This window comes from Teleopsis dalmanni, unplaced genomic scaffold (assembly GCF_002237135.1).
Source record: "Teleopsis dalmanni isolate 2A unplaced genomic scaffold, ASM223713v2 unscaffolded_contig_0592, whole genome shotgun sequence".
Taxonomy (NCBI): Eukaryota; Metazoa; Arthropoda; class Insecta; order Diptera; family Diopsidae; genus Teleopsis; species Teleopsis dalmanni.
Genome location: NW_024031974.1, coordinates 1 through 12,705, shown reverse-complemented (window position 1 = coordinate 12,705; position 12,705 = coordinate 1). Strand labels below are relative to the sequence as shown.

At 29.5% G+C, this 12,705-nt stretch overlaps 2 protein-coding genes across 2 annotated transcripts; both read right to left on the bottom strand.

Annotated features, from left to right (window-relative positions):
- Window positions 1-30: 30 nt before the first annotated feature.
- On the bottom strand, window positions 31-604 carry LOC119663575 (ER membrane protein complex subunit 3-like; the record flags this gene model as incomplete). Its single annotated transcript, XM_038073187.1, has 2 exons — window positions 441-604; window positions 31-378 (listed from the first exon to the last, which is right to left on the bottom strand). Coding segments are annotated over exons 1-2 (512 nt in total), but the record flags the coding sequence as incomplete, so codon positions are not given.
- Window positions 605-8,802: 8,198 nt separating this feature from the next.
- On the bottom strand, window positions 8,803-10,407 carry LOC119663576 (protein suppressor of variegation 3-7-like). Its single transcript, XM_038073188.1, has 5 exons — window positions 10,235-10,407; window positions 9,887-10,174; window positions 9,677-9,832; window positions 9,369-9,617; window positions 8,803-9,258 (listed from the first exon to the last, which is right to left on the bottom strand). Exons 1-5 carry the CDS (start codon window positions 10,270-10,272, stop codon window positions 8,964-8,966), a joined length of 1,026 nt encoding a protein of 341 aa, XP_037929116.1. The 5' UTR covers window positions 10,273-10,407; the 3' UTR covers window positions 8,803-8,963.
- Window positions 10,408-12,705: the final 2,298 nt, after the last annotated feature.

Sequence of the window (12,705 nt, the reverse complement as noted above, 5' to 3'; positions counted from 1 at the left end):
CTGTTTAATCCGACGAGATTCAGTACATACCATGCAAGCGATGATATCCAACAAGTATCAATTGCTTTCACATGTATTTCAGGTTGCAAGAGTTTTTTAAAATTCAACGTGACGGGAAATGGTATCTTAGCAACAACAAATCCTGAAAGCAGTTTTTCTATGAAACTCCCTATTACTACCATTGGCAATAGTTCTATCATCCGAGTTTGAAAGGATTGCATCATCGTCATTTGTACGTTTCCTAATTGTTGGGATTTAATGATTTTTGTTAAGCAGCCAGTTTCCTCGTTGACAAAGAAATCCTTTCGCATTAAAAACGAGTCTCTTGGCAGATATTTTCCATTCTTAATCAAAAGACGGGCACGCATCATGGCATGGCTATGGTATTATTGAAAGGTAATAAAATCTAATTTTTATTAATCATGTGTGCAAAATCTTACCCATCTGTGATCTGCTGCAGATCTTGTTTGTCTCCCGACACCAAAAGGGCAACGCAATAATAGCGAAGAAGCCCAACTGCAAACGTTATAATCACAATTGGAATGAAAACCCAATTGCGTATAGTTGGGTCGATCACCAAATGCATATCATTTGTTTCAGTCATATTCTTGAGCCAGCAAACTGGGTAAACCATTTTATCTCCTTTAAAAACGTGTGACCAATTTGTACAACTTGCAGAAGTAATTTGCGTTCAGATACAATATATCACTACAACAAATATTTGACAATAGCTGTCATTATTGACATATATTATTCACAGTAGAGGGATATTATTAAGAATTGTAGGACTAAGTTACTCTTTAGAGTAAATATATCTAATTTTATGGCTTTATGAAACTGAATTATATTTCTTTCTGTTCCCTCGCTTAATATACTCTCCAAACAGCAAAAGTAATTGTAATATTGATTCGGTTAGATCAATGTGAAACCTATTCACATAGCATAGCCGAATTTCATCTTTATTTTCTCTGGTATTTTTCTCATTTTCCTCTGGTAATTATGTTCGTAAATGAAAATACCAAGCTCTGTGGTATTTAAAAATAGTTTACAATCTACAAGCAAAACCACAATTTAATTTCATATTATTGTACTCGTGATATGTGAATAGATTATAGAAAATGTAGTACGCAAGGGAGTTTATCATGTCATGGACAACTGGACAACAGTCGGAAATCATAGGTTATAGTGATTCTGTGATTAAACCATTTCTTTGATAGATGCTTTCGGAAAATTGAGGAAAATCGAAAAACTTCTTAAAAATCGAAGGAAGCTCTTACATATCAGCACGAATAAAAATGTTTGGCGAGCACTCAAAACATCAAATTGAGGGGTCATCCAGAAGTTCGTGCTGTGATTTATTATAACATTGCGATAACTCAAGTACCAAAACATCTAAAAAAGTGTACATTTGAACTAATAAAGTTTCCTTAGCATTACTAATCTCAATAAACCCATTTTAAACTTATTGAAATGATGGCTTTCTTTATAATATTTATGCTTAAGTACCTTTATCAATTAAAAATTAAAATAAAAAAAACATTTTATTATGTGAAACAATTTATAGAAACGGGAAAAAAAACATTAATGTAAGTTTCGTGAAAACAAAATACGTATGGGGATATATGATATATAATATCATATATAGTAAATAACATTTTCATGGTAAATATATTAATTTATCATACCGAAAACAAGTTAAGTTCCCTAAACTTATCTAAATAAAAAAGAAATGGAAACTAATTAAAAAAAACTTAATTTTAAATAATCCACACCCTATAAAAATTACACAAAATAATATACTTATAATTAAAATACTTGTATATTCAGCTAAAAAAATTAATGCAAATCCTTGTCTTCTTTATTCTACATTAAACCCAGACACTAATTCCGATTCCCTTTCTGCAAAATTGAATGGTGTACGATTAGTTTCTGCTAAGCAAATTCTTAATCAAATAAATTCTATATATTGAAATTTTTTGAATTTAATTATATTATATCCTTCGATTAAAAAAATGAAAGATAACAAAATTAAAGCTAACCTTACTTCATAAGAAAATATTTGACCAACAGCTCGTAAACCTCCTAATAATGAATAATTAGAATTTCTAGAACACCCTGGAATTATTACAGTATATATCCCTATCATTGTAATTTTCAAAAAAAAGAATAAACTTCAATTAAATCTATATAATCTTCTATAATTAATCTATCTATATAATCTTCTCAACATAGGTATACACATTCAAAGTAATATAGATAAAAACAATGAAAAAATAGGAGAATAATAGTAAGATATATAATTTGATATTAATGGATAAGTTTGTTCGTTACTAAATAATCACTAAAAGGCTGAACTATTTCAATAAATCCAACTTTATTTGGACCCTTACGAATCTGAATATATCCTAAATCTTTACGTTTTAACAAAGTCAAAAAAGCAATACCCCCTAAAACACTAATAATTAATAATAAACTTCTTAATAAAGATATAATAATTTCATTTAAAAGAAAACAACTATTTATGATTTTTAAAATTATATAAATAAATTCTAAATTTATTGCACTAATCTGCCAAAATAAGTAAGTAAATTTATTCATAAAATAAGTTTCATTTAAGTAAATATTAACTCCTTTCGTACTAAAGTATTTTATTGAATGAAAGATAAAAACCACCCTGGCTTACACCGGTTTGAACTCAGATCATGTAAGAATAAAAAGTCAATACGGGTTTATATTTAAGCTTCTGCATTTATTTATGAATCCTGATCCAACATCCAGGTCGCAAACTTTTTTGTTGATAAGAACTCTTCAAAAAAATTACGCTGTTATCTCTAAAGTAACTTAATTTTTTAATCACTAATAATGGATCATCTTATTATTAATAAATGATAAAAATTATTGAAAGATATTTAAGTTTTAATATCACCACAATGAAATTAATTAATAAATTTATAACAAAAATAATCAAAATAAATCAAAAGTGATCAAATAATTAAGATTTATAAGGTCGTCTAGTCTTTTGAATATATTTTACCTTTTCACATAAAAAATAAAAGTTTATAGAAAATTTGAATGAAACAGCTTATATTTCGTCCAACCATTCATTTCAGTCTTCAATTAAAGGACTGATGATTACGCTACCTTTGCACAATTAATATACACTGCCTTTTAAATTATGATTCATTTGTTAATTTGATGTACAAGCCCCTGGCTGTATCGAACAGCCGGAATTTTGTTTGCCGTCTTGTTCCTACAACCATGGAGAAACGGTTGCATGGCCAAGCTCACAGTGTGTCGCTAAATAACGACCACCGGCCACAGTGACTTATGATCACGGATATCTAATTAGCAGCTTTAAAGGATTGTATAAATAAAGATTGTAGAGAAACAAAGGAAGATATATCAAAAGAAATTAAAGATATATAAAAAGATTGTAGAAAAAAAGGATTATAGAAAAATGTTGATTGTATCAAAATAAATTGCATAAATGTAAAGATCGTACAAATAAATTTAAAATAACAATTACAAAAAAGCACTGTATAATTATAAGTATATTGTGCAATTATAAAATAAAGATTGTAAAATAATAAAAACTTTTATATTAATAAAATAAAACTTGTATGTTAATGAAATAAAATAATAAAGATTGAATAAATATTTATAAGATAAAATTTGAATATATATAAAAAGTTGTAGAAAAGTTATATCATTTTATTAGCAGATAAGGTTCTGTAATCAGAACACATGTCACAGTCCTCTAAGCAGTTTTCACTGATGCGTTTCGTCTGGGATTTATCCAGCCCCAGATTCATCTGAGTGGTAGAAAATTGAAATGTTACTAAAGAAACAGTCCTCATATGTCTTAAAAATACGATTGTATTAAAAATATCTTAAAAATATCTTAAAAACTATATCCTTAAAAAACTTAAAAATAGTTATGAATATAAATATATATATGTATACAAATATTATAAATATACAAATGATAATAATAACATAATATAAAAATAAAAGTAAAAGAAATAGAATACAACATTGGTATCTCGGAACCACGGAATCCACCGCTATCCAAGACCAAAAGTCATAACCAACACTAATCCATACTAACATAAGTCAATACATAAATAAAAAATACCTAATAAATTATAACAAATTCAAATAAATTGAATAATAAATCATTCAATGGGCCGGCAAAACCTTAAAATATATACAAAAAGAGATGTTTTTGTTCAACAGGCGAATAGGTATTACATTTGCCAAATTCTCTATTTAAACTTTTTAAACAAATTTATTTTAACATATTTAATACACTAATTTTTACATTATTATTTAGTTAAGTAAATTAAAATAAAAATTTTGAAAAATAAATTATAGTTCTATATATATAAATAAATTAGAAAAAAATTTTTAATAATTACTAAGTATTCGATTATTTTATAAATTTAATATTAAATCAAAAAAAACAAAACAACCATATTTTCAAAACTGAATTACAAATCATAATCGTCAAGTGGTTCGTCCTTTATCCATAGCCCCAACTCATCCGTTCTTATAATACCAGCAAATTCGTCGTCAGAATTGTTGTTGTCAGATGGTGGTTGTGGTGCATTTTGTCTTAAGAGGCTATGACTAAAATTATTAATTGCTCTAGCATTATTTGCATGTACCGTAAAAATTGGTAGAGTCGATTTTTGAATAATTGCCATAGCAGTCGTAGCACCATCTACTCTTTCCGAAACTGTGTATGATACTCTTGGTGCGAGTCTGGCTCCTGGTCCTATTGGTACTGAATAAGATTTATTTTCAACTGTTTTCTTTTTAAATTTTTTGCTTTGTGGACTTTCAATTACAGAGTCATTGAAGTCTCTACAGTCATCTAAAGTCGTAACTATAGCTTTAAAAATATTTTGAATTAACACGATACGCTGTCGTTTATTTACTGTTTTTATATATGGTTTATATATATCGAAATATGTGTCTTCTTTCGATCTATTCGTATCAAATTGTAAAGATTTCTCACACATAATTGGCTTAAATGTATTTAATTGTAATTGTGTTCGCTTTGCAAAGCTTGTATCGATTTGAACGTTTGCAAACTTAGCCGGTGGTATTTCTTCGCCTTCAGATTATAAAGCTTGAAGATCTGCATTAGTTTTTGTGTTTGAATGATCTTCATTTAAAAATGAAGGCCCGTCAATTATTTTCAGTTTTCTTGGCATCTTTTTTTTTTTTTGTGGCATCTTCATTATCAAATCGTTCTATATAATCGATATCATTATTTGTTTGTGCATGAGGAACTAATAATTCAACAAGATCAGCTAAATAATTCTCCTTATACGAGTTGACGTACGTTTCGATTTCGACCGAATTTTACAAATATTGACTGAAATAATGAAAATAACAATATTAATGAAATTCAATACATAATATAAATAAAACTAAAATATGTAAAGGAAATTGACGTCTTTTAGTCTTTTTAACATTTATTAAAATAAAACATGAAAAGAATTGAAGTAAACCGGAATATATGTACATAAACAAACTATTTTAATTTCACTTAATAATTAATTTAACAAACTTACTTAACACTGTATAACTCTCATTTGTGAGTGAATACGATATTGGCATAAGCCTTATTTCTGAGTGACTGAGTGACAGAAGAATAGATATATCAAAAAATGCTGACTTAAAATCAAGTTCGTGAAGAAATGAGTGGAATTGAGTGGAAGATAAATCAGTTTAAAGGAGCTTTGTTAAATGAATCGGAAAAGTGTTATAAGTGTTATGGCTTGACAAACTCCTTCTTACTGTGCGAAAGTAATCTGCCCAATATGGAGAGAAATATTATTAATTGGTGGATCGAATGGAACTAACAGAAAAGAACAACTTTCTATGAAAAATTATAACACAAAATCAAAAACAACTTCTTTTGAACTACCAACGAAATGAAGTATGTTGGTCATGGCACTCTGCTATGCAAAAAACCTTACGTACACAGAGTTAATATCCAACCCAATTCATATTTACAACTAAAAACTTAAAGTTTTTTGTGGAAGAAGACTGAAGTATGTAGTCACATTATATATTTGCTCTTAGAACAGCTCCAATAAGAAATGTAAGTGAAACATGGAAGAATTGAGAAACACCCTAAGAATACATCCTAATAAAATAAACGTAAGAGACTTTCTCTTGCCTTCAATGGCAAGGTTGTACAACACCAACAACTACAGAAGATTAACATAAATAGTTAATGACCATAAATTCACATATTATTTTTAAGATATATAAGAAAATTTGATCCTGGCTTTCAGATGACATCATTTTCTGCAACAAAAATCTGTCAAAATAATGACAATCACGATTTCAACAGTACTTTCGAAATGCAATGGCATTTATATCATTGACATTGAGATACTCCTACTTCCAAAGTCAAATAAAAATAGAAAGTTCTTGCCAATTTATTTGAGGGGAAACGAAGAACAGCAAGTTAATGTTTGTAGAAAGGGCCATTGTTAGATTTGAAAAATTTTATTGAATGCAAAAGGTCGATTAACTCAGACTTTCCAAAACGCTTCGGAAAGACAGCAAAACGATAATTAAATGGTCGCAATCGTATTGTCGTGAATGTTGTGTACAACTACTTAGAAAAAGAAGTTGGTGCAAACATTTTAGTTCAATTGGTGTATATATTGGTGAACACAACACAAAAATTGCAGATTATCCTAAAAATGTTCAATATGGCAACAAAATTTGGCAAATCTAGAGTAAATTTAGATTAAGTCCAAATTCAACAGATACAAACGCCATTAGATAGAACACTCAAAGACTTAACTGAAAATGATGCACTATTCGGAGATGCATCAATTTTGCTTTAAGATGATTTTCAACAAACTGACAGCAACACCACGTCCGACATTCATAGATGAAAAAACAAAACTACAAATATAGTTAGCCTTACGTTAAATGGAAACCTTTGTTGTAACTGAAATTCACTTTGTATGTCTAAAACACATACATAAAATCGGTTCAGAGCTGGTTCGAAAGGGGTTCAGGACAACATCTTAGAGATATAGTTATGCATAAGTTTAAGGTGAAGCATTAGTTTATTTATACGCACATGAAAACGCAACCGTGGATCGACCAGTGTATAATAAACGAACTTTATTAATATTAAATAAAGAACAATTAAATAAATAACATAAAGCATGCTAATATGAAACTGTCTTCCACTTAAGAACTGCAATATAAATACTCAAGAACACTGAAGGAAGTACTATAGTTCAGACGTTTTTCTAAAGTTTTTACATAATTTTAGGCGAGTTTTCATAGAAATTGCCATTATTCGCATGTTTCACTTAAATTTCAGATTGCAGCTGCCCTAATTGCACATATGTGGAATGTGAATGCACCCAACTCCCGTAAGAAACATTAAATTAGAATGTTAAAAGTATAAAACATTACTCAGCCAGAACTCACTGCTCCATGTTAAATCCATGTTTTTTTTCTAATATAATACAGTGATTGTCAAGATGGTCAAATCCACGTGTGAAGATAACCAACTATTTAAGTAAATAAAAACAAATACAATTGCTACAGATAAACATGGTGGTGGCGGTGTGCTTTTACATTATATACTGTGTGTTTGTAATTGTTATATCATAATTTTTTAATATCGTTTAATTAACAATTTTATTCATAATATGTTATTCTAAATTAGAAATAAAACTGGTAAAAAAAGAAAGACTTATAGTGTTAATTTATGAGGAATTGAAACAAATTTTGGTTCGTTGAGTTGGCTGTTCGTTAAATCGCCAAAATGTCCGGCTAAAAACAATTGTAGGCTCTAATAGGGTTACAGGGGTTTATTATGAATGTGCGTAGAGGTAGAGTTGAAATGCGTTAAACAAATTATTCATATAATGAATTAGACAAGACTGAAGGACATGTAGGAATACTGGGGCGAAATGAAAGTAATTTATGGATAAAGAATGGTAAAGGTGTCATATTCTCTGTTTGATCTAATTATTCCTGTGCATGTGTGTAAAAATTTTTAATGGCACTAAAATTCTTTTTTTGATTGTTATCTTTAGAATTTTCTCAGTTACCAAGAACCCCATCCCAAAATCGGCGAGCATACCGGGCTAGCCATAGTGGCATGAGCGACTTCTGAAAGCGTCAATGTACCAACAGGCAGACACAACATATAGAAAACATGCACAAACATTTATTTTATGACAAGATATTTGTGTAGGTTGAGCCTAGTACTAACAACCATATCTTACGAAAAATCAACATAAAACTCCATATAAAAAAGCTTTCTACAATGTTAAAGTTTTTCAAGACATCTTTATTATTGGAGTTTTATTAATTTTTCGCACATAACGGTTATTAGTACTATGGCTAGCTTTAAAAAGCAAATTTGATATTTCATATTATTAACTGAGAAATGTTATTTCATTATTTTGTGAATTGTAAATATTTTGCACGCATCCTTTACACTTAATGTATCAAAATATAAAAATCAAATACTCAAAAATCCTTCGACTAATTGACTATGTTACGGACATAAATACAGAGGCAAAAAATTCTTTGAAAACATATTTTCAGTTCAATTTAGTTCAACTCACACAAAGTATTATCAGTAGTTCAGATCAGATCTGTTCCATGGGTTACCTCAAGTAGAACTTGAGTAAAATCCAAATAACGTATTAACTGAAGCACCAATCAAATGAGATGTCATATTACACTAAATTCCATTTCAAGCTTTTCATAAACAAAACAATTAAAATTACAAGTTCACGTTAAAGATATGGAAAAGTTTTAAACATTCTTACTTTATTAAGTAATTAATTAATTTAATAGTTATTGAATTCAATTTCAAAACGGAACATCTGATTTATATATTAACACAAATTGTGGATAAATAGTCAAGGTGTTGACTTATATTATATAAATAAAAATGACTATAACCGCCTCATTGCACGCATCTCGAGATCATAGATGATTTTCGAGACGGTCAGTTTAGCTTCCACTGCCAAAAATCTGGGTATCCTTTTGACAGTTTCGCTTACACTTCTAAAAAATAAGTCATATGTATTTCTAGTTGATACGAGTGTATCCGATTCTGATTCGTCTTCATCATTGTTTGATTGCGTGTCTTCAGCGTATTTTGCACGTTTAGTGTTCATATTTTCTTTTGTACGATGCACACGTTTTGTTTGGTACACATTCTCTTCGCATTCCTCAATTCTTTGAGAACTAAATACAAAAGAGTTTATTCAATTAATTAAATTAATGCAATTTGCCTTACTCTAAGTTAATATCATATAAAATACAAAGTATGCTAGAAAAACATGCTAACATCTTACCTTTCCACGTAATTTTTATATATGTTCGTTCTGTATTCTCCATGAGCAATTTTTTCATGTAACTTCAACTTAGTTTCAGACCAAGGGAGAGTAATATTCTTATTACAAACTTTGCAAAATGCCATCAATGCATTTTGACCGTCATAAGAAACCCAATCATACTTCTTTCGTAACTCGTCACTAATACACGAATAAGTTTTACTATTAATTATGAACAAAGTCTCATTCTTTATTTTTTCTGCAGTTTCACTAAAATTGTGGAAAAATATTATTTTAAAAGGAATGACTTATACTATTGAAACACGTACTTTACTATCGATTGATCCTTGTGTATTAATGTTAGAAATTTCGTATGATTACATCCTCTAGTGTGATGTTTAAAATAAATTGATTTTATGTAAATATCACAGAGCACACAATAGCTCTGTTCTTTAAAATTAGTTAGAGTTAACAACCAATTATTCCTAAAATTTAGTTAGTATTCAAAAGTGGATTTGTTAAAAAAGTTAAAGTATTACATAGTAAAGACGCCATTCTCCTCTCCCGATCCATTCAATTTAACTGCGTCTTTGTGTGCTTGGGATCTTTGATGGCGTTCTCGCAAGTGAATATACTTGCAATTTATTTTAATTAAGCAAAACTTGCACATACCAATTGTTCCTTCAACCCGTTCGAGCCAGTAATAACTTTTTAACCACTGATACCAAATGAAATCTAGAAACTCATTAAAATTAAACAACTCATTTCTCATTTTATTAGAGGCTTCATCATTAGATTCAATTTCTCTCTTTATGTGCATATTTGAGCTATAAAAAAAATCCCATATAGTTAAAATATATGATTGTTTTAACAAATAATTAATTTACTTATTTAGTTCTTTATATTCCATAAACTCGTAAAGCATAAATATTCGCCTTTGTTAATATTTAAAACAAGCTTTCAATTTAGAACAGTGTTTCAAAGTAATTATTAAACTATTAAAAACTGAACGTATTTCATAAAGAACAGTATCTCAGAAAGGATTGGTGTCTTTACTTTACGTGATCTCGTTGTAAATTACCTAAAAGTAGGCAATAAATTAAATTAAAAAATTATAGTTAACAATAATTAATTTGTTTTAATAAAATATCAAAGACAATCAATTGTGCCAAAAATGAATCGCACACCACCGAACGTTCCAGCAGGCGTAAGTGTACCAACAGGCTGCGGTGCGAAAAGAATGTTAAAGGAAACATCGCCTGAACAACAGGAAAGTATGGTACTCAAAAATTCAGTGGGTAATATGCAGCTGTCAGATCTAATGAGTGTATTATCAAACCTATTAGATGATAAACTACAAAATGTGGCCACAAAAAAAGATCTGGAAGATATAAAAGCAAAGATGGGCAATATAAATCATAAAGTTGAAAATCTAGCTAAGGAGAATAGCGAACTCAAGAAGGAACTAGAGAAATTAAAGAGCGAGAGGGAACATGAGCAATTAGAAATAGACCGCCTTATAAGCCAAAGTAAAAGAAAAAATGTAATATTTAAAGGCTTAGAAAAAGCTAACAGTCCAAAAAAAGCAGTCGAAATGGTTTGTAATCATATATTAAAACTACCGGAGGTAAAAATCGCGTCAGCAAGAATTATCTACACAAGAAATGAAAGAATAAGCGTAGTGGCAGAAATGGGTTCTGAAGACATGGCAACAGAAGTTTTTAAAAGTGTCAAAAATTTATCAGGACATAAAATAACAATAGAGAGGGACTTAGATAAGAAGAGACTAGAATGCAAGAAAGCCCTACTGCAGTTGAAAGCGGATATCCTGAACGTAGACCGTAAGTACAAAGTATATGTAAAAAACGATGCAATCAAGATAGGCGAAAACTGGTGCACATTCAATAAGGAGTTCATCTTAATGTGTGGGGTTCAAAAAGCCGAAGACATCCTTAAGCATAAGTATGGTGATAATATTAAGAAATATACTTTAGACTTTAAGAACCTATTAGAAAAGTCAAAAAACTAGAATATAAAATAAGTAAACAAATAAAAGAAATAGATAAGCATAGTTTAAGTATAGTATCGTATAATATCAACGGATTAGAAAATAAATTAATGTTTCCAGATTTTTTTAAATACATTAAGCGTTTTGATATATTCTTCTTGTTAGAAACCCATGTAAATGAAAATAAAGCAGAAAGTCTGAGTAAATATTTTGGCGGTTACAATCTAACATGGAAATATGCAACAAGAATTAATAATTATGGAAGATATAGTGGAGGTATACTGCTAGCAATAAAAAAGGAATTGGCAAACCTACGAATTAATTGTTATACTAAAATAATTCAGGAATGTCATGTAATATATATAAAATTCGGACACACTCAAATAAATATAGTACCTTTATACATAAGAAGCGCAACCTGGTCCGACGAATTTAGTAAACTGGAGACAATATTTATGGAAAATGAAATTAAAAATCTTATTGTGATTGGAGACCTGAATGTCAGAATTGGTAAAATGCAAAACTACTTGGAAGAGGAATATATAGCGAACTTTACGGCTGGATTCGAAGAAAGGAAATCTAAAGACGAAGTGGAAAACTCTCGTGGACATAGATTTATACATTTATGCTGTGACAACGGACTTGTAATAGCGAATGGAATGACAAAAGGTGATGAGGAAGGAGAAATTACATTCTGTAGTGGAGTTGGAATGTCAGTAAATGATATCTGTGCAGTCTCCCTAGAAATACTTGAATTTATCGATAAGTTTGAAGTCGGAAACACACACTGGTCTGACCATTTTCCTATAGTTTTAACGTTAAGATTGACAGATATAGAAACGGTAAGAACAAATACAAATTTACTTCCAAAATTGAAATGGAATAAACAGCAAGTAACAGCATATAAACAGCGAATAAGTGAAACCTTATTAAATGTAAAACAGAATAAAGATCTGCTAACTCTGACGGATATAACTTATGTAATTAAATCGGCCCATAAAGAAACACAAATTAGGGAACACTCCTTAGAGAAAAAACAAAATTGGTTTAACTGGAGATGTCATAAAGCGAGACAGGAAACATTCAAAAGCCTAGAAAAATTTAGACAAGTAAGTAGCAGCCAGAACAAAGAGATTTACTTAAAAGATAATAAGCACTATAAAGTTATATGTGCAGAAGCCAAACAGAGATACTACCAACAATTGGATGCTAAGATACAAAATGTAAAGACAAACAAAGACTGGTGGAAAATTGCGAGAGAAATAAATGGAAATACAAGTTCAACGATTACAATGGAGGCAGATATGCTGAAATTATACTTTAGTAATTTACTAAACCCGTCACAGACAT